This window comes from Panthera pardus, unplaced genomic scaffold (genome assembly GCF_024362965.1).
Source record: "Panthera pardus isolate Hobbes unplaced genomic scaffold, ASM2436296v1 HiC_scaffold_8, whole genome shotgun sequence".
NCBI lineage: Eukaryota > Metazoa > Chordata > Mammalia > Carnivora > Felidae > Panthera > Panthera pardus.
The window spans coordinates 63296464-63318162 of record NW_026527013.1 but is presented as its reverse complement, the minus strand read 5'-3'; the positions used below and the strand labels follow the sequence as shown (position 1 = coordinate 63318162).

At 52.0% G+C, this 21699-nt stretch overlaps 1 protein-coding gene across 1 annotated transcript in view; it reads right to left on the bottom strand.

Moving 5' to 3' along the window:
* ABCA13 (ATP binding cassette subfamily A member 13) overlaps positions 1-21699 on the bottom strand; it is a 396309-nt gene that overhangs the window by 331205 nt on the left and 43405 nt on the right. The window contains exons 4-10 of the mRNA XM_019450998.2: positions 18855-19009; positions 18621-18649; positions 15066-15229; positions 13157-13287; positions 8919-9052; positions 5275-5439; positions 3170-3369 (exon numbers count right to left, since the gene is read on the bottom strand). Of these exons, the coding sequence (XP_019306543.2) occupies positions 3170-3369; positions 5275-5439; positions 8919-9052; positions 13157-13287; positions 15066-15229; positions 18621-18649; positions 18855-19009 (978 nt within the window). The remainder of the gene's footprint in view (positions 1-3169; positions 3370-5274; positions 5440-8918; positions 9053-13156; positions 13288-15065; positions 15230-18620; positions 18650-18854; positions 19010-21699) is intronic.

Genomic DNA, 21699 nt, shown 5'->3' with positions numbered 1-21699 from the left:
AAATTATGTTAAAGAGTGTCAGAACATCAAGATGTGAGTGGTGGGGGAAGGATCCATCAAAAGCGAACTAGCAGCAGCTGTAAGATTCTCGAAGGTCCAGGGAGGACCGCCAGCCAGGTCGCTGGGTACCAGCGAGGTGGGGAGAGGAGGCAAAGGGGAGTCCACTCTCGCAGACACAGGAGCAACCCAGGCGACCAGCTGCAGAGAAGGCAGGCAGCGGCTGCCTTCTTCCTTCCTTCCTTCCTCAGCTTCCCTGAGAAGGCAGGCAGCGGCTGGGGGTAGGGAGGGGGCGAGAGGGGGCAGGGCGGCAGGGGCGGGTGGGTGGACAGGCTGTGCAGCTACCCCAGGGAGCCGGAGATCTCTCCCTGCCTCAGGGGCTGCCTGTTGCACAAGGAGGATGCCTCACTGGGGAAGAGGGGAGAAACACCCCAGAGGAGCCGCTGGAAAGTCTGCAACGATAGGAGCTGAAATTGCAAACAGATGTGGAAGCAAAGAGCCAGATGGGGAGTCACAGTGGGGGGGTGGCAAGTGCCCCAGCAGGCGGGCACCGACCCTCAGGCATCTATGCAAGCACACGGAATCCTCCGTGAGCTGGAAGGAGAGGCCCAGATGCTGCCGGGGGCACCCGTGCCAGGCATCTGTGGCCGCAGCCCAGTGACAGGTGGCACATGCCCCCCCACCCCCAGCCCCGGCCCCACCTGACCCCGTGCCCACGCCGGCTGGCCTCTCCCGCATCTCATCGCCCTGGGGCAGGAGGTCCTGCCTGTAAAGCCGGCATCCTCGGTGCCCGGCACAGGCATGGGCCGCAGGGTTTCCCACTTCTTCTGGCTGGAAGCTGTGACTTGGAAGAGAAAAGGTGTGAGCAGCTGCCAAGAGCAGGCTGGAAGTAACGAGCTGCAGCGTCCTGGACCACAGGCGTCAGACGGGGGCTGCGGGGTCCCACTGAGGGCGGTGCGGGTCTCACGAGGACCTGGAGGAGGAGGCTGTGGGCGACTGAGGGACTGACACACGGAGGGGCGTAAACTAAAGAGCAGCCATGGATGGACAGGGGGAGGCAGCCCCAGACACAGGTCTGAAAGAAGGACAGAGAGCGACAGACGCAGCTAAGGACGTGCTGGAGGGCGCCAGGAGGGGGCGCCAGGAGGGGGTCAGATGCGAATGCACAGCACAGGACAATGCAGGGATCTGAGCCACGGTCACTCACGGGTGACACCCGCCGCTGTGGGGCTCACGTCTACACCCCAGGAAGCAACCCGCTGCAGACACACAGGCTTCACAAGACATGAAAGAACCTAGAAGATCTGTAGGAAACTCAGTGAGCCTGTAAAAGGGAGGATGGAGGGAAGGGAGGTGAGTTTAGGAGAGAGAAGACAATGCTGGGCGAGGTGTCGGGAACGGGCTGGCGCCTGTGAGCAGCGGCTAAGTGTGCCATGTTCCCACCACGGGGTCTCCCTGCTGGGTCCGCTGCAGCCATCCAAGGGGGACAGATCCTTCCTTACAGCTGAAGGCACGGGGCTCCTGGGGGGTCTCGTGTGAACCCTGCAGCGGACCAAGAGCCCGATAACCAGAGAGGCACCATCAGGGTGGGGAGGTAGAAACCCGACGGCCACTAGTGCGAGGGTCACAGACGGCCGTATAACAGATGTGTGTGCAGAGACAAAGGGAGGCTTGCCCAGCACACACAGCAGCCGGTTCCCACCCTGAGTGGGGGCAGGGAAAGCACGGGCTGTGCACACCTAATCCTCCGAGGGGGTGCAGTCCCTCACGTCTCCGATCCCTGAAGGAGCTAAGAGCTGGCGTCTCCTGGGGCTCTCTGTCCCCTGGGCCAAAATGCCAGGGCGTGTGTGGGAGGGTTGTAGGGCCATTAAAGTGACCTGCTCCATCGCTAGTACCAGGGCAATCCCTAAGGTAAATCAGGAAAGTAGACCTTCGACAACAAGATCCTGCTTCCTCACCGGGTTCCAGAAAAAGGCAGAGGGGGTTGGAAGTGCAACCAGTTATGCACGTGTATGTCACGTAGGTCATGAGAACACGACATGGCCCGTGCAGTTCTGATCACACAATCCTCCCTTCAGGAGGCACAGGAGCAAAACTTTCCACAACCTGTAGCTTGAAACGAACCCTTCTGAGACAACATTGAGAAATCTTTTGCTCTCCTCCAAGGAGAGTCAACGCAGGATTGCAACCAGGTCAAGTTACCGCCAAGGACGGGACCCACTGAAGACAGAGATCCAGTGTCGCAGCAGAATTGACAATCCGTGAGTCAATTCTGCTGATCTCAAAAACGAAGCAGCCACAAGATCTACCTTCTCCTGCTTCCGACATATTTCTGGATCTTATGAGAATATGTTGACAATACAAAATTTCAAAAGAGATATGAAAACAGTTCCTTACATGAAAGGACCTCTAAAATGTTTTTGCTCATTTTAAAAAATGTTTTTAGTGTTTATTGTTTATTTTTGAGAGAGAGAGAGACAGAGAGAGACACACAGAGTGTGAAAGGGGAGGGGCAGAGACAGAGGGAGACACAGAATCCGAAGTAGGCTCCAGGCTCTGAGCTGTCAGCGCAGAGCCTGACGTGGGGCTCGAACTCATGCCGCGAGATCATGACCTGAGCGGAAGTGAGCCGCTTAACCAACTCAGCCACCCAGGCGCCCCTTGCTCATTTTTTTTTAATTTTTTTTTAACGTTTATTTTTTTTTTTTTGAGACAGAGAGAGACAGAGCATGAACGGGGGAGGGTCAGAGAGAGGGAGACACAGAATCTGAAACAGGCTCCAGGCTCTGAGCTGTCAGCACAGAGCCCGACGCGGGGCTCGAACTCACGGACCGCGAGATCATGACCTGAGCCGAAGTCGGCCGCCCAACTGACTGAGCCATCCAGGTGCCCCCCCTTGCTCATTTTTGAACAAATGTCAAAGGCATAACCTGAAATCCAGACACCTTCCCAGACACGTCTCTCCCTGGGTGGTTTTCTGCATCTGAACTGATGGGACAACCACAAACAATTCTGGATGGCCCGCTATACAATTGCGTCTCCCAGCTGCTAACTGGAAATCCTCCGTGGAGCCGCAGTTTTATGGAATTCTTCTGTCCCTGTCTCATCGTGCACTCTGTAACGTTCCGGGTTGCTAGCCCAACCAGTAATCAAACAGGAAAATATGTCTTACGTCTTTGGAGATGAATGGTCGCCGCTGGGGTCATCTGCTGCCAAGCTTTCGCTCAGGATGAGAAGGAGAGTGTGCAGGGCTTCTAGCACCTTCCGGGGCTCGGTCTCTTCCACAAACCGATCGCTGAGAGCCTCAAGGCTGCGGGCAGCCCCTTCGAGCACCTTCTGAAGCAGGCTGCCTTTTTGCCACTGATCGAACACCTTCACATTGGGAAACGAAAACACTATTATTAACAATAACGCGTTGGAAATGATGGCATGTGCATAAGAAATATTAACGGGGCCTTTGAGAGGACAGACAGCCCATTTTTACGATGCTGGCACACTGGAATGTCTGTCAGTTGCCTTACAATTTAATTTCTGTTCAGAACTGGAAGATGAATCGCCATTGATGGAGGCACACGGCCCTTTCGAGGAGGTGCCATCTGTCCTGCCCTCACCCACTGCCATTTTTCAAAAGAGAAGGTGACAACACACATCGTTGAACAGGACCCGGATGCCCCAAAAGCGAAACTGACACGTTTGAAATGCGTGCCATGGTGGAAATACGTTGCCATACTTAACGATTCCGTTATAACGAACACAAGGTTACTAGGTACCGTTCTGCATCGCGGACTCGGGGATCACGATACTACAGGCAATTCGTATTGCGGTTTCCCATCGACGTGCCAACAGAGACGCTGCGTGCCCACGTCACGAGCATCGTGAACACTCGTGTGTGCTGAATAACCCTTCATTAACCACGGGGGCAGGCCGCCCAGACAATGCACAAAGTGCACGTGTCACCCAGCATGCTGGCGCTGGTCGGCCCGACGCTGGCCCTCGACCCTTTCCGTGCCAGATACGCGGAGTGCCACCCGGTGGATAACCACGCCTGCATTTCGGTAACGATCTTGTATCTACTATTGGAGATTTTGACCCTTGTCAGTAATAGGTATTAGGAAAAAAATAGACCAAGATACGTGTCCTGTGAGGAGAAGGTAACGTAATGTCCAGTAAAGTGAATGGAGGGTACTGGCACCCAGGCCCTGCTTCACACCATATCCACGGCTCGCTGAAGAACACCCTGCCGGGAATTCGCCAGGCCCCCCCACCGGCCTCCAAGCTGTTGGTATGTGATCACCCCCGCACTCCGAGCCACACCATCGCGTCCACGAAAGCAGGCCACCGCCTCTTTCTCCCTGTTTGTCAACACAAGAGTAAAGGGCCAGGCCGTGTGGCACCCAAGCCCTCCAGGGGCAGGAGCCCAGCATCTGAACGCCCACAGAGGGCACCTGGCGGCCCCGTGGAAATCCCACAGGCCAGAAGCAGACTCTTCCCATCGTGAGCACATGTGTGTCTCAGTCCAAGACAGGCTTTCTGGTGACATTTGTGTGGACACATCAGCGAGCTGAGGCCGATGGGTGCACGTGGGAGAAGGGCACATCATGGGCAGGACACACGATGAAAGAGGGAACAACGTATGGGGAAAGCGAGAGGATCTGCGGGCTTAAAGCTTCGGTGAGAGAGAGCAATGAGCCGCGTAGACCTGCGTGGTACTCCAGTCCACACTTACACCGCGTGTTACCTGCTCCACTAAAACTGAAGGGGCGCCAAGGCGGGGAGAGGGGGTTGGTGCACACAGGCGGTGAAGCATCCCAGTTCGGCTCGGGTCATGATCTCACAGTCTGTGAGTTCAAGCCCCGCGTCGGGCTCTGTGCTGACAGCTCAGAGCCTGGAGCCTGCTTCCGATTCTGTGTCTCCTTCTCTCTCTGCCCCTCCCCCACTCGTGCTCTGTGTCTCTCTCTCAAAAACAAATATTTTAAATAAATAAATAGGGGCGCCTGGGTGGCTCAGTCGGTTAAGCATCCAACTTCGGCTCAGGTCATGATCTCACGGTCCGTGAGTTCGAGCCCCGCGTCGGGCTCTGTGCTGACAGCTCGGAGCCTGGAGCCTGTTTCCGATTCTGTGTCTCCCTCTCTCTCTGCCCCTCCGTTGCTCACACTGTGTCTCTCCTCTCTCAAAAATAAACACAAATACTAAAAATAAATAAAATCGAACAATGAGAGACAGGGGAGGAGAGGGATCGATTCGGACACGCCGAGGGGGTTCACGGTGGCACCGCACCTGCTTGTAGACTTCCAGCCAGCTGACCGCGTGCACCAGGTAGTCTGTGGCCGCTGACCAGCGGGGGTGACAGTCTCCAGGGTGACCCTCTTGGCCAGCTTCGTCCTCGGAGGTTCGGGACAAGACGGAACACACGATCCGCTCCAAGGTCCCATCTGTGGGAATCTGGCAACAATATGAAATACATTTACAAGTGCGCTTTTTTCCAGAATATTCCTTTCTACGAATAGTACCACCGCCTTGCCAAAGGAAGGGCTCTGGGCTTTGCATGACGGGAGAACTTAACAGGTTGATCAAGTAGCAGTTATATTGTTGGTGTGGAGGGAAGCCTTTTGGAACTCTGTTTTTCACGAAGGCCTACAAGCCGTGGGAACAGCGGTTTCTCTGGATGGAGGACACAGGGTGACTCAAATATTGCTCATTTGTACTCTTCGGCCAAAAGCAAACAGGGGCCAGCCCGGTTCAGTGGGCACCTTGGCCTGCCAAAGCCACTTTGCCGGAAACATTTTCTCTTCTAACTTTATCCGTCAAAGACGATTCAAACTGGAGTTCTGGGTCAGAAACAGTGTGATATTTTGGAACCATATCTCCTTTATTTCTGTAAATGAACTTCTGGTTTTTGGTTTTTTGTTTTAATTTATTTTGAGAGAGTGTGTGTGTGCAAGTAGGGGAGGGGCAGAGAGAGGGAGAGAGAATCCCAAGCAGGCCCCGTGCGATCAGCACAGAGCCTGACACGGGGCTTGATCCCAGAAACCGTGAGATCACGACCTGAGCCGAGATCAAGAGTCGGACGCTCATCCGACTGAGCCCCCCAGGCGCCCCGTAAATGAACTCCTACATGCAGTTTCTGCAATGTCGCTCTGTAAAAATACCTACGTGTGTGGGAACGAACGACGTTCCAGTTACACAGATTTACAATAACTTCAGGGCCACGTTTCAGAAACTCTACTGATGGCAACAGTGAAAAAACATCAATGTCCCAGGCCTGGGTGGGTCTGTCAGCCGAGTGTCCAACTCTTGCTTTCAGCTCAGGGCTCGATCTCACAACTGTGTGATCAAGCCCCACATCCTGTTCTGCTCCGACAGTGGGGAACCTGCTGGGGATTCTCTATCTCTCTCTCCTTCTTTCTCTGTGCCCTTCCCCGTTCTCTCTCTCACTCTCAAAATAAATAAACTTAAAAAAAAAAAAAAGTATTCAAGCCCCATTTGGTTCCTTTGTGGTTCCCTTGGGGATGCAGAGAACTAATACTCAAGTCACAAAGCCACAGCACCTGTTAGGGAAACAAGGCCCCGTCCCCTCTCCCAGGACTCGCAGGGTCTGTGAGAGGTAGATACATCAATGTGCCTATCACAGGTCACCCAGGAGAGAGGGCATGAGAGTTCCACGGGCCCGTGAGAGATGATCGAGCTGTTTGCTCGGTGGGGAGTGGAGAAAGGAAGAGAGAAAGATCCCTCTGCTCTGGGGGCCGCATAAGCAGAGGCCCAGAGTGGCAGTGCATGCAATCAGGCAGGCCCAGGGCAGGACCCAGGAAACCATCACGATGCAGGCTCCTGAGGGGCCCTCCGTGGGGTGGGGGGCAGGGTGATGGTCCCCCAAGGCGCTCACATGTTAACTCCAGAACCTGTGAATAGGTTAAGAGTGGTGTTGGCCAGTGGCCTTAAGGTTGCTAACCAGCAGACCTGGAGATGGGGAGATCATTCCAGATTATCCACGAGCCCCAAGAAATCACAGGGCCCCTTCAATGTGGGAGGGAAAGGCAACCGAGCCAGAGCTGACACATCCTGAGAAAAACTCAGTCCACTATCGCTGGCCTAGGGAAGGGGCCCCGAGCCACGGAGCACAGAGGCTTCTAGAAGCTGGAAGAGCAAGGAAACAGCACCGGGGGACACAGATTTTAGCCCAGGGAGACCTGTGTGAGACTTCTGACTCCCAGAGCCATGTGGTAATGAGTGTGTGCTGTGTGGGGCAACAGTGTTGGTGATAACTAGTACCAGCAGCCACAGGAGACTCCTACCCGTGACATATGCTCTGTGCTGTCCCCCGACCATTTTCCTTGTAGTTCTAATCTCAAAATAGTTGCCTTTCTTTTTTTTTTTCTTAATTAATTTATTTACTTTCAGAGAGAGAGAGAGAGAGAGTGTGCAGGTGCACACACAGTGAGCCAAGGAGGGGCAGAGACAGAGAGGGAGAGAGAGAATCCCAAGCAGACTCCTCACTGTCCGCACAGAGCCCGACACGGGGCTTGAACTCACGAACTGTGAGATCGTGACCTGAGCCGACATCAAGAGTCGGACACCTAACCCCTGAGCCACCCAGGCACCCCTCAAAATACCTGCCCTCTCAAGGTAAACGTTCTTTGTAATTTGATGAGAAAATGGGGTCGGGAAATACGGACAATACGGGAGTAGAGTCAGCAGCTGGGGCGTTCCTATGCCGTCTACAACAGCGCCCACGAAAGATGCCAAAGGGCACAACTCCAAGTCCCACGGGAGGGAGATGGTTCATGAAATTGCACCAGATGTGACAGAGGAATGGAAAACCGCGTCTCCCGGCCAAGTGTAAGACCTGCATGGCAGAAGGAATTTTCCAGCCGCCTCGCCACTCGGCAGTTAGCAGCCGCGCCTGGCTGAGGCCAGGGTGACATCCCCAGATTCGCCGCTCAGACCTGTAACCCAAAAGTGAAAAGCCAACGGTAGCTCGTGTCAAGGTGAACAGCGCCATGAGGGAGTGCCAGGTAGTGGGAACTCAGGAAAGTGAGTGAACCCCACGCCCTGAGCACAGACCGGGACCCTAACAGGAGGGTGCAGGTGTCGTCCAAACTGTCAGTCCCTCAGCCCTGACCCGGGAGCTGCACCAGAAAGGCCCTCACGCCAGGGGCATCCGTGCAGCAGAGACAGAGGTACAGTTCTGGGGTCCTGCACCACGCAGAGCAGAAGTGTCCGCGCAAGGGACAAAAGGGAGCCGTGCAGGCGGAGCCCCTTCCAGAACACAGCGTGCACAGTGGAGGCCCCTATCTGCTGAGTCCAGGGGGCCTGTGACCTTGCGGGTCCTGCCGTCCTGGTGACAGCATCTCAGCCTGGAGAGCAGTCGTCTCCTGCCCCCTCGTTCCCTGCCGCCTCAGCTGCAGAATCTCACTCCCTCCCCCGGCCTGGCTTCTCCCCGTGGCCAGTGCCAAGAGCGAGAATCACTTCCTATCACAGTCACACCTCGGTTTCCCAGCCTAATTCGCTCTGGAAACACGCTTGTCATCTAAACACTTGTATATCAAAGCGAATTTCAAGAACCATTGGCTCAGTTGTGATCACGTGACGTTCGGCGTCACGTACGACTCGTGTTGCAAGACATCGCTCATTTACCAAGTTAACATTTATTAGGAACGCTTGCTTGTCCCATGGAACACTCACAGAACGAGTTAACACACAACCCAAGGTTTTGCTGTACTTCCAGACTGCCTTTGGGGCTGGGATAAAATGACAAGGTAAGAGGAAGGGACACTCCCAGAAAGGCCAAACCAGCAGGGGCCTGCCACGCCCACGCAGCGCCGACGTGCACAGGGGCTCTCCGTCCTCCCATCCCACCTCCCACCCACCCTGGGAGCACTCTCAAAGGAGGACTCTCACAGAGAAGCACCAAGAACGCGTACCTCCTGTAGTTCGGCTGAGTAATTCAGGATCTGTTCTGCATGAAGGTCATCAAAACCAAATCGGGACTTCAGGTCAGCCTGGACCTTCTGTGGATCCCACACCAGCTTCTTCAGGGACAAGGTGTATCCTAAGTCTGCAAGACAGCCAACGATTTATGCCATCAGTTGTTTCCACGTTGTGACACATCTGACGTAAATTGGAAAACGACACCTTGTTTGCTGCTACAAGAAAAGTAAATAAAGAGCAAAGGCTACGCAATCAAGTCGGAAAAGCCAACAGGAGCCAGCACCGGATGCCACAGAGAGCTTGCTGGGACAGCAGGTGCCCCTGGTATTAATGATCGCAGAGTTTCCGGAGCAAACATGACAACCTATGTCAAGAACTTCACGAAATTCAAATCACTGAGCCCGCTAATTTCACTCCTAAAAATCTATCTCAAGAAACCTCATCAGCTGCATGAAGAAAAATTAATGAACAACAATGCTACCACATTGGTTTTAGACCGATTAAACATTAAAAACCAGGTAAGCATCTAGCATGGGAGAAAAGCGTAAATTACGGTATATTCATAGCATAAAATACCAGTCTTTTTTTTTTTTTTTGAGAAAGACAAAGTGCACACGCATTCACGTGTTCATGGGGGGTGGGAGGGGAGGAGCAGTGACAGAAGGGGACAGAGAATCCCAAGCGGGCTCTGTGCCTTTGGCACAGAGCCGGACGTAAGGCTCAATCTCACAAACCATGAGATCATGACCTGAGCAGAAATCCAGAGTCAGACACTTAACCGACCGAGCCACCCAGGCGTCCCAATACTGCAGTCTTGAAAACCACATTTCTAAAAACTATTTAAGGTCGTAGATGAAAGTTCCCTTAACAGAGTTAATCAAGGTAGAAAACTCATTAGGAGTCACCTGGGGGGCTCAGTCCGCTGAGCATCCGACTCCAGCTCAAGTAATGATCTCGCGGTTCATGACTTCGAGCCCCCCACATCGGGCAGGCTCTGTGCTGTCAGCGCAGGCCCCACTTCAGATCCTCTGTCATCCTCTCTCTCTGGCCCTCCCCCACTTGTACTCTCTCAAAAATAAATACACATTTAATTTTTTTTTAACATTTATTTACTTTTGAGACAGAGAGAGACAGAGCATGAACAGGGGAGGGTCAGAGAGAGGGAGACACAGAATCCGGAACAGGCTCCAGGCTCTGAGCTGTCAGCACAGAGCCCGACGTGGGGCTCGAACTCACGGACCGCGAGATCATGACCTGAGCCGAAGTCGGCCGCTTAACCGACTGAGCCACCCAGGCACCCCAAAAATAAATACACATTTAAATAAATAAATAATAATAAATAAATAAAACTCATTAAGTACCCAAATGATCCCGCAACTCCACCTGGAAATGGCATGCCCGAAATATAATTCCAAGACCTCCCCCCCGCCCCCCGAGGCTTGACATAGTTTCTGCGAGCAGGGCCTGATGATGGCAAACACAAAAGCTTGTAAGTTCCGAGGTGAGCCTCCACCTGAAATCCCGTCGCGAGACGACTTCAGACCGCGATCAACATGCGTCTGCTCAGTGTCCACACGTGCAAAGGACCACAAAACCATTCTCAGGTGCGTAACCTCTCGGTGCCCTTAAGTTGACGCTGTGGGTCAACGGAAAAGGCCCAGTCCTGCCACCTACAAAACAGGCCCGGCCACGGGGAACTTTAGGAAGGTGTTGAAAAAAGACAGACCCCAGGGATCCAAGACTCCTCACTCTCCGTCTGGCTGTCTTTGCATAAAAGGGGTCAAAGTCTGGTTCTGAGACTTTTAAGCTAGCATTTGTTACGTATCGAGGGCACTTTCGTCGCCAGGTGAGTTCTACACAGCACACCAGGCAGGTGCAGTAATATTATCCTCTTTGGGGGCGTAAGGAAGCAGACATCCAGAGCCACGCAAGGTCACATTGCTCGATTTAGTCACGACTCAAACCCAGATCTGATCCCCAGCCCTGAGCTGTAACCACTAATCTCTCCTGCTCTCAGAATGTGTCAGAATTACTCTGCAGAGCTGCAGAGAAGCTCTCCTTGGGGGCAGGGGTCTCCCTACGCTGAGTCACCAGCAACAGGGAAAAACCTGGGTGTGACTGGGGTGATGGAGGGCGTCATGTTGGGTTGTTCCAAGGAGCCAGAGAAGTCTGGAAGGGCTAGAAATCTGTGTGTAACCACCTCATTACATAGGTCAAGAGACAGACTTCAGAGAACAGGAACCTGGGCTCCTGGCCCCAGGCCTACCTGCCCCCAACCTAGCTCTCATATCTGTGCCAGGAATATCTCTCCACAAAGCATATCTGACTGCTGGTCCAGCGTTCTTCTGTGATCTGGCCCGGGGTCTCTTTCTGGATCACCTCCTACCATCACCCACGACCCCAGAAACACTGAACATCAAATACACAGGGAGCTTCACATACAATTCTTCGTGGCCATGCTTCCTCATGTCTTTGGTGAAGTAGAACTCATCCTTCAAAACTTCTCCTTGATGCTTTTCCTGAGAAAGATGCAGATCCCTACTCTGGGTTTTGCTTTTTCTTCATTGGCACATCTGTCTCCTATACTAAACATGACTTCCCTGTTGCAAGAACCATGTATTATCCAGTTTTTTATTCCCATTCATGGAATGGTGTTTGGTTCATAGAACATACTCCATAAGCATTTACTGTAGGGGAGAATGAGTGGATGGATGGATGGATGGATGGATGGGTACAGGAATGACAGATAGATAAATGTACAAATTATAACTCCACAGTTTGCTCCATGAATCTCCCTTACAGACACAGAAGTAGAGAAAGAGAAAAAGATAACTAAAAGTAAAATATTCAGGTCCAGTTGGCAATTCAGGAAGTAATACGCCAAACAGAGCAGAATAGTGCCTATGGGACTGGGAGGTGGGGAAATGGGGAGATACCAGTCAAAGGGTGCAAACTTTTAGTTATAAGATGAGTAAGTTCTGGAGACCTAATGTATACCCAGATGACTCTAATCAATAACAGTGTATCGTATACTTGAAATTTGCTAAGAGATCGTTAAGTGTTATCACCAAAGAAAAGGTAACTAACTATGGGAGGTGATAGATGGGCTCGCTGATGCCATTGTGGTACTAACGACACGATGTACACGTGTCTCAAACTGTCACACTGTACACTTTAAACACATACAATTTTATTTGTCAACATAAAATAAATATTCTTTTTCTAATAAAAACTTCTTTTTGAGAGAGGGAGAGAAAGAGCACACACGTGCTAGTAGGGGAGGGGCAAAGAGAGAGACGAGAGAGAGGAGACAGAGAGAGAGAGGAGAGAGGGAGAGACAGGAGAGAGAGAGAGGGAGAGAAAAAGAGAGAGAGAGAGAGAGAGAGAGAGGACCCCAAACAGGCTCCATGCTCAGCACAGAGCCCGACGCGGGCCGGATCCCACAATCCTGGGATCATGACCCGAGCTGAAATCGAGATGCTCAACAGACCGAGCCACTCAGGCACCCCTAAGTGTAATAAACACTCAATGAAAAAAAGAAAGAAAGAATATCGTGGGTCAAGAATAGAGCCAAGTAATTCCATCCCTTCCCCTGCAGAAGGGGTTTGTTCATTCAGCTCGTGGGCTTTCCAAATCCACATCCCCCTGCCTCTTCTCGCCAGCCTCACTATTTTTCAAATATTTCTCCCAAATAGGAGCAGAGGAGAGAGGAAAGATTCAAATTGCAGAACGAAGGATAGATCTAACCTTAGAGGACGTCAAACAAAAGAATTTTAGGGGCACCTGCGTGGCTCGTCAGTTGAGCGTCCGACTCTTGATTTCAGCTCAAGTCACGATTTTGAAGGATCAAGCCCTACGTGGACTCCGCACTGAGCCTGGAGCCTGCTTGGGATTCTCCCCCCCTCTCTCCCTCTCTCCCAGTCGCTCACTCGCTCTCTCTCAAAATAAATAAACATCTTTTTAAAAAGAATCTTAAGATCACCTATTTCCTAATCAAAACTAGCCCATGTATTAGCAACGGCCACAGAATTTCAACGGTGGAAAGTCAAATGCAGTTCGGAGTTCCAAATTTCCAGTCTCCTTCTCCCTTTTATTAACAGAAACAATGGGATCCTTTGGCATTTGACATTTTCATTAAGTCGTTTCTTGAACAGCATCTCCGCTCTGTGCTGGCTATCGACGAAGTTCACGAGAGAAACAAATTTTCCCACGAGCTCTCGGGCCCACCTACCAGGGGTGGCCGCTCCCCGCTCCTGCAGAAACGTCAGCATCGAAAGGGTCACATTCAGCGCGATTTCGGAAACAGTGGAAAACCTGTGGTCGAGTGGCAGCCAGTCTAAATCTTCCAAAGTTGCCAAGGAACTGCAACGAAAATAAAAGCAAAGGGAGGTGAGCCAGCTCAGCACACGGGGCTGCACCGACTCACGCCCGCCAGCCATGTCAAAGCCCTTTGCGGGATGTGGCCCACCACTGACACACAGGCATTCACCGTGGCTTCAAATGCCACCCTACACACCCTGGGCTGGGGACTAATGGTCACCTGGCACAGCTGGCCAGGGTCCAAAGTGCTGTCATCTCAGCAAAGCAAATGGACAGGCAGGCGGGCTGCTTCACGTTCAGATCATCGTTTACAATTTGGAGGTGCCCTCCTGGAACACCACGTACCCCATCCCCCACTGGGTGCCCCTGTGGTCTGAATAAGTCAGGGGCACGATCAGTGGTCACCAGCCTGTTTCACAGAACAAGGGGCTTCAGGGAATCCACATATAAATTGTGCTGATTTTATTCTTTAAATATCTACATTTTATAAGGATATATTAAGTATAATTACAAATAATCAAGCTTGGGGCGTCTGGGTGGCTCAGTCGGTTAAGCATCCAACTTCATCTCAGGTTATGATCTCAAGGTCCGTGAGTTCGAGCCCCACATCGGGCTCTGTGCTGATAGCTCGGAGCCTGGAGCCTGTTTCAGATTCTGTGTCTTCCTCTCTCTCTGCCCCTCCCCTGCTTGCACTCTCTCTCTCTCTCTCTCTCTCTCTCTCCCCCTCTCTCAAAATTAATAACATTTAAAAAAATTTTTTTAAATGGTAGTTGTTCTTTGTGGGTTTATTTAATCATTGAAGTATAATGAATACACTTCATGCAGATTTTCTTGGTATTGTGTCACCAAAGCAAAACAGAGGAGTAAAATGAATGCCGGAGCTGATAGGGTTCAACAACATTCAGCAGTAACCTCTAATTTGGAATTCTGTCTCCAAAGAGCCCGCTCGCTGCCCGTGCTAACACATTCAGGGCTTAGAGCAAGGATGCGTGTAGAAGCATACCCACCCTATTCACATACAAAAGTTATAAATCAAACCAACAAACTGTCAAACATATGCTCCATTGTCCTACATTGACAAATACGCCTTCATAACAACTTGGAGAGCCGCGTCCAAATTTAGAATTTTCCAATCCTCTGTCAAAATAAATAAATAAACTTTTAAAAAGAGGGATGAGGGGCTCCTGGGTGGCTCAGTCGGTGAAGCATCCAACTTCGGCTCGGGTCACGATCTCACGGTTCATGGGTTCGAGCCCCATGTTGAGCTCTGTGCTGACAGCTCAGAGCCTGGAGCCTGCTTCGGATTCTGTGTCTCCCTCTCTCTCTACCCCTCCCCGTTCATGCTCTGTCTCTGTCTCCCAAAAATAAGTAAACGTTAAAAAAAATTTTTTGAATGATCATTTAAAGGGGCGCCTGGCTGGCCCATCAGTGGAGCATGTGACTCTTGGTCTTGGGATTGAGTTCGAGGCCCACATTGGGTGTGGAGATTACTTACAAATAAAATCTTTACGTCATAATAATAATAATAACAATTAAAACTACAGGAATATAGGAAACGTTAATGATGTAATGTTAAATTGCTTCGATCGGGGGGGAGTAGGCTCTGACAACATTACTGCACTTGATAAAATATTCACACAGGTAGACGAGGAGCACCCACAGGGAGGCGAGAGTCCCAGCCAATTCAAGACGCCGCGATCCTGGATTTTTTCTTGTATCAAACAAGAGATGTTCCCAGAGATATAGATTTCCCTGTGAAAAAGGTGAGGAGAAAAGACCCAACACACCTGTCATTGGTTCGATTTTTCTCTTGCACTTACTTCAGAGCTGCCTGGAGGAGCCGTATCCCCGTGCGGATGCGGTCTGCGACGCCAGTGTCTTGGGCATACAGTCTCGGCAGCAGACGTAGAAAATTCCAGATGTGGGGCTGCTGGTGGAGCTTTTCCAATTTCGAGATCACCTCCTCTGTCTTATTGAGATCCATCTGACAGAAAAACAATACCAAGAATTTCCCTCTTCTGTGTTTTTACTGTTCCAAACAGTGGGGCTGGGCTGGCTGCTGAAAACTTTGGCCGTAGAGACTCGTGCCCGGTATGTCACTATTTGGAACAGACAAGATTTGAAAATCTGTCCGTTGGGTTAGGAGTTTAAATAGTGTGAAAATAGGGGGCACTGAGTGAGTCAGTTAAGCGTCCGAGTCTTGATTTCAGCTCAGGTCATGATCTCACGGTTCGTGAGTTCACGTCCCACATCAGGCTCTACGCTGACCATGTGGACACTGCTTGGGATTCTCTCTCTCTCTCTCTCTCTCTCTCTCTCTGTCTTTCCCCCTCCCCTGCGTGCACGTGTGCCCTCTCTCCCTCAAAATAAATAAATAAACTTAAAAAAAATAAGGAGGGGCGCCTGGGTGGCTCAGTCGGTTAAGCATCCGACTTGGGCTCAGGTCATGATCTCACAGTCTGTGGGTTCGAGCCCCGCATCGGGCTCTGTGCTGACAGCTCAGAGCTTGGAGCCTGCTTCTGATTCTGTGTCTCCCTCTCTCTCTGCCCCTCCCCTGCTCATGCTCTGTCTCTCTCTGTCGCAAAAATAAATAAAAACATTAAAAAAAATTTAAGAAAAAAAAAAAGAATTTTTCGACAACACCAGCCAGGGAATAAGAAACCACGGACCAGATGTTTCTTCTGGATTAAAAAAACAAAACAAAACAAAAAACAAATGAGGGGGGCTCAGAGGGCTCAGTTGGAAAAGCAGACAACCCTTCATCTCAGGGTGGTGAGTTCGAGCCCCGTGTTGGGTGCAGGGATGACTAAAGAAAGAAAGAATGAAACTTTACGAAACATGGAGGGAAACCATTAAAGATGTTCATTCCAGTGGGTGCAAGTTGGAAGGGTTTCCCCCCCAGGCAACGGTGTGGTGAAGTGACATTGAATCCGTCTCACTGAAGGCATAAACCAGCCGCTTTAAAAACCAGCCTTGTGAGGCACCTGGGGGGCTCAGTCGGTTGAACGTCCGACCGCCTCTCAGTCTCGGCTCAGGCAGTGATTTTGAGGGACTGAGCCCCTAGTCCGGCTCCGGGCTGAGTGTGGAGCCTGCTTGAGATTCTCTCTCTCCGCCCCTCCCACGTGTGCGCACACATGCACTCTCAATAGATAAATAAATAAATAAATAAACCTAAAGAAGTAAAAATTAAAAAATAAGTAAAAACTAGCCTTGTGACCAAAGCAGGGAAGGTTGGAACAGCAGGGCAGGACTGAAAGGAGAAAAGGGTATGTGGGGAAAACAGGAAGCAAACTCCAACTCTAACAGGATGGCTGGCTCTGTCCAGAAGCACCCATTCGTACCTGGCACGTGGTACAGACACTTGGGATCATTCTAGATGCCCGAGCTTCTCATACTGCACGCTAGCAATGGCAAAGCCAAAACCAGATTATCCCGGAGCCACCAGGCTCCCCCAGGGGAGTCATACCCTCCTCCCGGTGGCAGCTGGGAGGGGACAGACCCACGTCTGTGCTCTGCGCCCGCACGGCCCTCAGCAGGCCCAGCCCAGGGTCCCGCACCCCCAGAGGAGCCTTACAACTACCCTCTGACGGCATCTGGTGCTGTTCTCAGTAAACCCCCAACAGCTGCACGCCCCTGGCGAAGGGCGGGGGGGAGGGGTGGGCTGCCTCCGGGCCTCTTCAGTGGGAAGGACGAGCCAGCCAGCCACCTCCTGCCCTCTCTGGAGGCCCTGGCTTGCGACTCACTGCCACCATCCCCAACGTAGGCGGGTCTGTGATTCCTACAGACTTCCTGTCCCAGGCCTACCTTCCGTTAAAGCTGGAGTGGTGACTGCCATGCCAAAGTGAGTTCAATTCCACATACTCCCTGTCCAGCTGCTCCCCCCGGCCTCCCAGGACGCCCACCCACTCATCCTGCACTGTCTTCATGGCCACCTTCCCGCCTTGTCCCCATAGCCCTCGTGTGACAGATCCTTCCCCCCCTCCCATGTCATCACAAAATACCCAAGCTCTGGAACGCTTGGGGGCTCAGTCGCTTCAGCATCTGACTCTTGGTTTCCACCCAGGTCATGATCCCAGGGTCGTGGGATCGAGCCCTGACTCGGGCTCTGTTCTGACAGCACGGAGCCTGCTTGAGATTCCCTCTCTCCCTCTCTCTCTGCCCCTCCCCCGCTCACTCACTCTCTCCATCTCAAAAAATAAGTAAATAAACTTCAAAAAAAAAAAAACACCCAAGCCCCGTGAAATTCAATGGGCCAACTGCACACCCTTACGCTGGTGACTGGAGTGCGGCTGGAGGAAGACAGTGAGGCTGAGTCTCCCACAGGCTCACGGTGCTTGTCTCGGCGTCCTGAGACCCCTCCCCCTTGGCGGGCGGGGGGCGGGGGGGGAACCAAAGTGCATCCAGATAGTGTCAAATGTCCTGGGGACAAAACTAGTGCCTTTACCTGCAGGGTGTGTGCCCAGAGCGAGTCAGAGGGACGTGTCAAACACCCACATCTCAAACCTGAGAGCAGATGGACTTCAAGTCCATCTGACAACGCCACCTGTTCCGGGTCACCTGCCAACTGCTGAGGGCCCCAACCTTCACCTTCTGCTCTCCCCAGGCCCAGAGTCTCACCTGAGAACATGACTTTGGCTGTCTCACATACGGCTTCTACATAGGATGTGAAAACCTAACCTTGGACTAGTTGAACCTTGAACCAAATCATTGGAAAGAAGTGTTTGGGGGTGCGCAGCTGGCTCAGCTGGTTGAGCATCTGACTCTTGACTTTGGCTCAGGGCACGATCTCACGGTTCATGGGTTCGAGCCCTGAGTCTGGCTCTGTGTTGACAGCACAGAGTCTGCTTGGGATTCTCTCTCTCTCTCTCTCTCTCTCTCTCTCTCTGCCCCTCCCCCACTCACACTCTCTTCTCCAAATGAATAAATAAAGAAAAAAAGAAGTTTCCAAGGGTGCCCAATGGGCTCTGTCGGTGGAACGTGCAACTCTTGATCTCATGGTTGTGAGTTCAAGACCCACCTTATGGGTTGAGTTTACTTAAAAAAAGAAAAAGAAGATGGGGTGTCTGGGTGGCTCAGTTGGTTAACCATCTGACTTCAGCTCAGGTCATGATGTTATGGTTCGTGGGTTCGAGCCCCGTGTCGGGCTGAGCTGACAGCTCAGACCCTGGACCCTGTTTCGGATTCTGTGTCTCCCTCTCTCTCTGCCCCTCCCCGGCTCATGCTCTCTTACCTTCAAAAACAAACAGACATTAAAAAAAATTTTTTTTAAAAAGAAAGAAAAAGAAGTATGCGAAAAATAAAATAAAAACCAGTGCTTTGAACTTAACCACTATGTGTCCGGAGACTAAGTTTCAAATTCTTGTTAAAATACTTACTGCCAAAAAACTGGAGCCATGAGAAGAATCTACGATAAAAGAGATTTCAGATATTAGTTCAGTAAGCGATCAGAGACCATGTACTGAGCACCTCCTTCTAAGCCCCACCCCCTGGGGCAGGAAGGGGAATTAGGGTTTCAATAGGACGTTTAAGGGCACTCTGGGTCCTCAGCTTCCGTGGGGCACGCTCAGCCTGGGCCCGGGTCGGGGGTGGACACTCAGAGACAGACTTGCCTGGGCCCTTGGATCTTCCTGCCCAAAGTTCCTGTAAGATCTTTGCCTTGTCCATCATGTCGTAAACTTCCTCGGCGAGCTCCCGCACCTCTTCCAGGAAGGCCAGGTTGTTGACCTTCCCGGGCCGGCCAGCTGCAGCCCAGAACCTGGACGAACTTGAAATAAGTGGAATGAGTACCATGGACATCATTCTGCACGGGGCCCCTTCCCTCGGGGTTTGCGGGCTCGACACCGAGTGCCCACGTGACGTCCACCAAGCTGGCACGCATGTACCCTTCCACCCACCTGCCCTGCAGCACCCTCTCTCCTTGACCTTCCAATTGAAAATTTGAACGTTGTCATCAATCTCTCCGTTATCTGTGACGCTCAGCCACTGTATACGGTTACTGGTGGTCCCACGTGTTTCCCTCTCTCAGCACGCCCCGTGAGAGGGGCTGGGGACCGTGTCTCCATGACCGGCCCAGGCCCCAAGTGCGGAAGACATGGGAGGGAGGTGAGCAGGCATGCCCCACCCCCCGTAGTGCTTTAGCCAGCCAGGCGAGCCGCCGGGCAAGGGGTGGAAAGTCTGTCCAGAGGGCACTCAGGCAGGCCCAGGGGAGGCCAAGCCCCCTCTCCCGTTCTCTCAGGCTGACATCTGAAAGATGAAATGGCCCAGTGATGGAAAGACTGGGGTCCAGGGGCGTATCGGCTGGAGACAGCACGTGCAAAAGCCCAGAAATGGGAAGGGGCTGAGGGGTCAGCCAGGGAGACAGAGACAGACAGAGAGGAGAGGGGGAGAGACAAGGGAACGAGAGAGGGAAGCCTATGGTGTGGATACATGCAGCCACATGACGGTCACGGGCAGGACCCTGTGTGGGCACCAGGGGGAGCTGGGACAGGCTTCACCAGGGACAATGGGGTCTCATTTCAATTCTAGAAGAGACCTCTGGTTGCGGGGGGAGGTAGGGTCCACCAGGACAAGGTGGAAGGGACAGGCAGGCTTCCAAAGAGGGAGGTGGGGGCACCTGGAGGGCTCAGTCGGTTGAGAGTCTGACTTCGGCTCAAGTCATATCTCATGGTTCGTGGGATCGAGCCCCACGTCGGTCTCTGTGCCGACAGCTCAGAGCCTGGAGCTGCTTCAGATTCTGTGTCTCCCTGTCTCTCTGTCCCTCCCCTGCTTGCGTGCACACTCTCTCCCTCTCTCAAAAAATCAATAAACATTAAAAAAAAGAAGAAGAAGAAATCAGGGGTATCTGGGAGGCTTGGTCAGTTAAGCGTCCGACTTTGGCTCAGGTCACGATCTCACAGTTCATGAGTTTGAGCCCCAAGTCGGGCTCTGCGCTGACAGCTCAGAGCCTGGAGCCTGCTTCGGATTCTGTGTCTCCCTCTCTCTCTACCCCTCCCTTGCTCATGCTCAGTCTCGCTGTCTTTCAAAAATAATAAATAAACATTAAAAAAAAGGAAAACAAAGAAAAAGGGAGATGGACAGACTCACATACATCCCTGTGAGCCTTTAAAGGACTCGGTGTGGGGTGTGCTGCCACACCCACTTTATTTTCTGTGTTTCCGAGGCTTTGACACCTGGCTGCTGATTGCTGACCCCGGAGGGACAGCCCCTCCCAGGGCGACCCCCCCCATTCCCTAGAGACACCGAGGGCTGGCCACGTGGTGATTTCCATGTCTGCACATCTTATACGTCTGAAAGAACAAACCTCGGGCACCATGAAGAAGGGGCTTTGGGGAGAGGCAGGGTGCGGGATGTCCAGGGTAGAAAGGGGGGCCTCTGCCCCAGGTGGAAAGGGGGGCCTCTGCCCCTGGAGAGCAGGACAGCTCTACAAGCGGGGCAGGGAGGTGTCGCTGAGGCCCACGTTCACGATGCCCTGTGGACACCAGGACAGAAGTCAGAGACCCGTTTCCAAGGGGGCCAGCGGTGGGCCAGATATTCAGGCCGCTGTCCATTTCCCATCGGGATGTCCACTGTCCACTTAGGTTTTAAACATAGTATCCCTTTGTCACATTTGTGAGAAACATTTTCTTGGGTTTGTTTGTTTGTTTTTTTAAGTAGGCTTCACGCCCAGCGTGGAGCCCAATGTGGGGCCTGAACTCATGACCTTGAGATGAAGACCTGAGCTGAGATCAAGAGTCAGACACTCAATCAACCCAGGCGCCCCTCTTTGGGTTTTTATTTGCCTTTGATTTCATTTGACTTCATTTCATTTCATTTTCAATGTTTATTATTTTATTTTTTATATTTTTAATTTTTTTTTATTTTTGAGGGAGAGAGAGAGCAGGGGAGGGGCAGAGAGGGAGGAGGACAGAGGATCTGAAGCAGGATCTGAGCTGACAGCACAGAGCCAACGTGGGACTCGAACTCACGAACCGTGAGATCATGACCTGAGCCGAAGTAGGATGCTTAACTGACAGAGCCACCCAGGTGCCCCCCGTGGGAATTTATCTTTAATCGGTAAGGCACAACAGACTTAAAATAAAATAGGAAATCATTTCACAAGCTGCTGGGAGTGTGTTGAAGGGATCAGGTGTCCCATCACATTTAGCACATCCAGGAGGAAAAAAAATTGAAGCTGGGGGGCATTATTCCTGATTAGAGAGTTACAGAGTTTACAAGATTTCGTTCAATCCCAATTCCTGCACTTTGCAAATTAGAGAACACCGTGACCACAAAGTAACAGTTGTCACCAGGTAAATCTGCCTGCTTTGATAATATCGAAGCGTGTCTGATCCCTCCCTCGGACACGGTCATTTGACCTGCCATGAGGTCAGAACAGATCCAACAACACTGACACGTGAGTAAAACCAATTCAGGGCCTTTCAGGGCACAGTCCACTTAAACACGAAGAATGAGGCC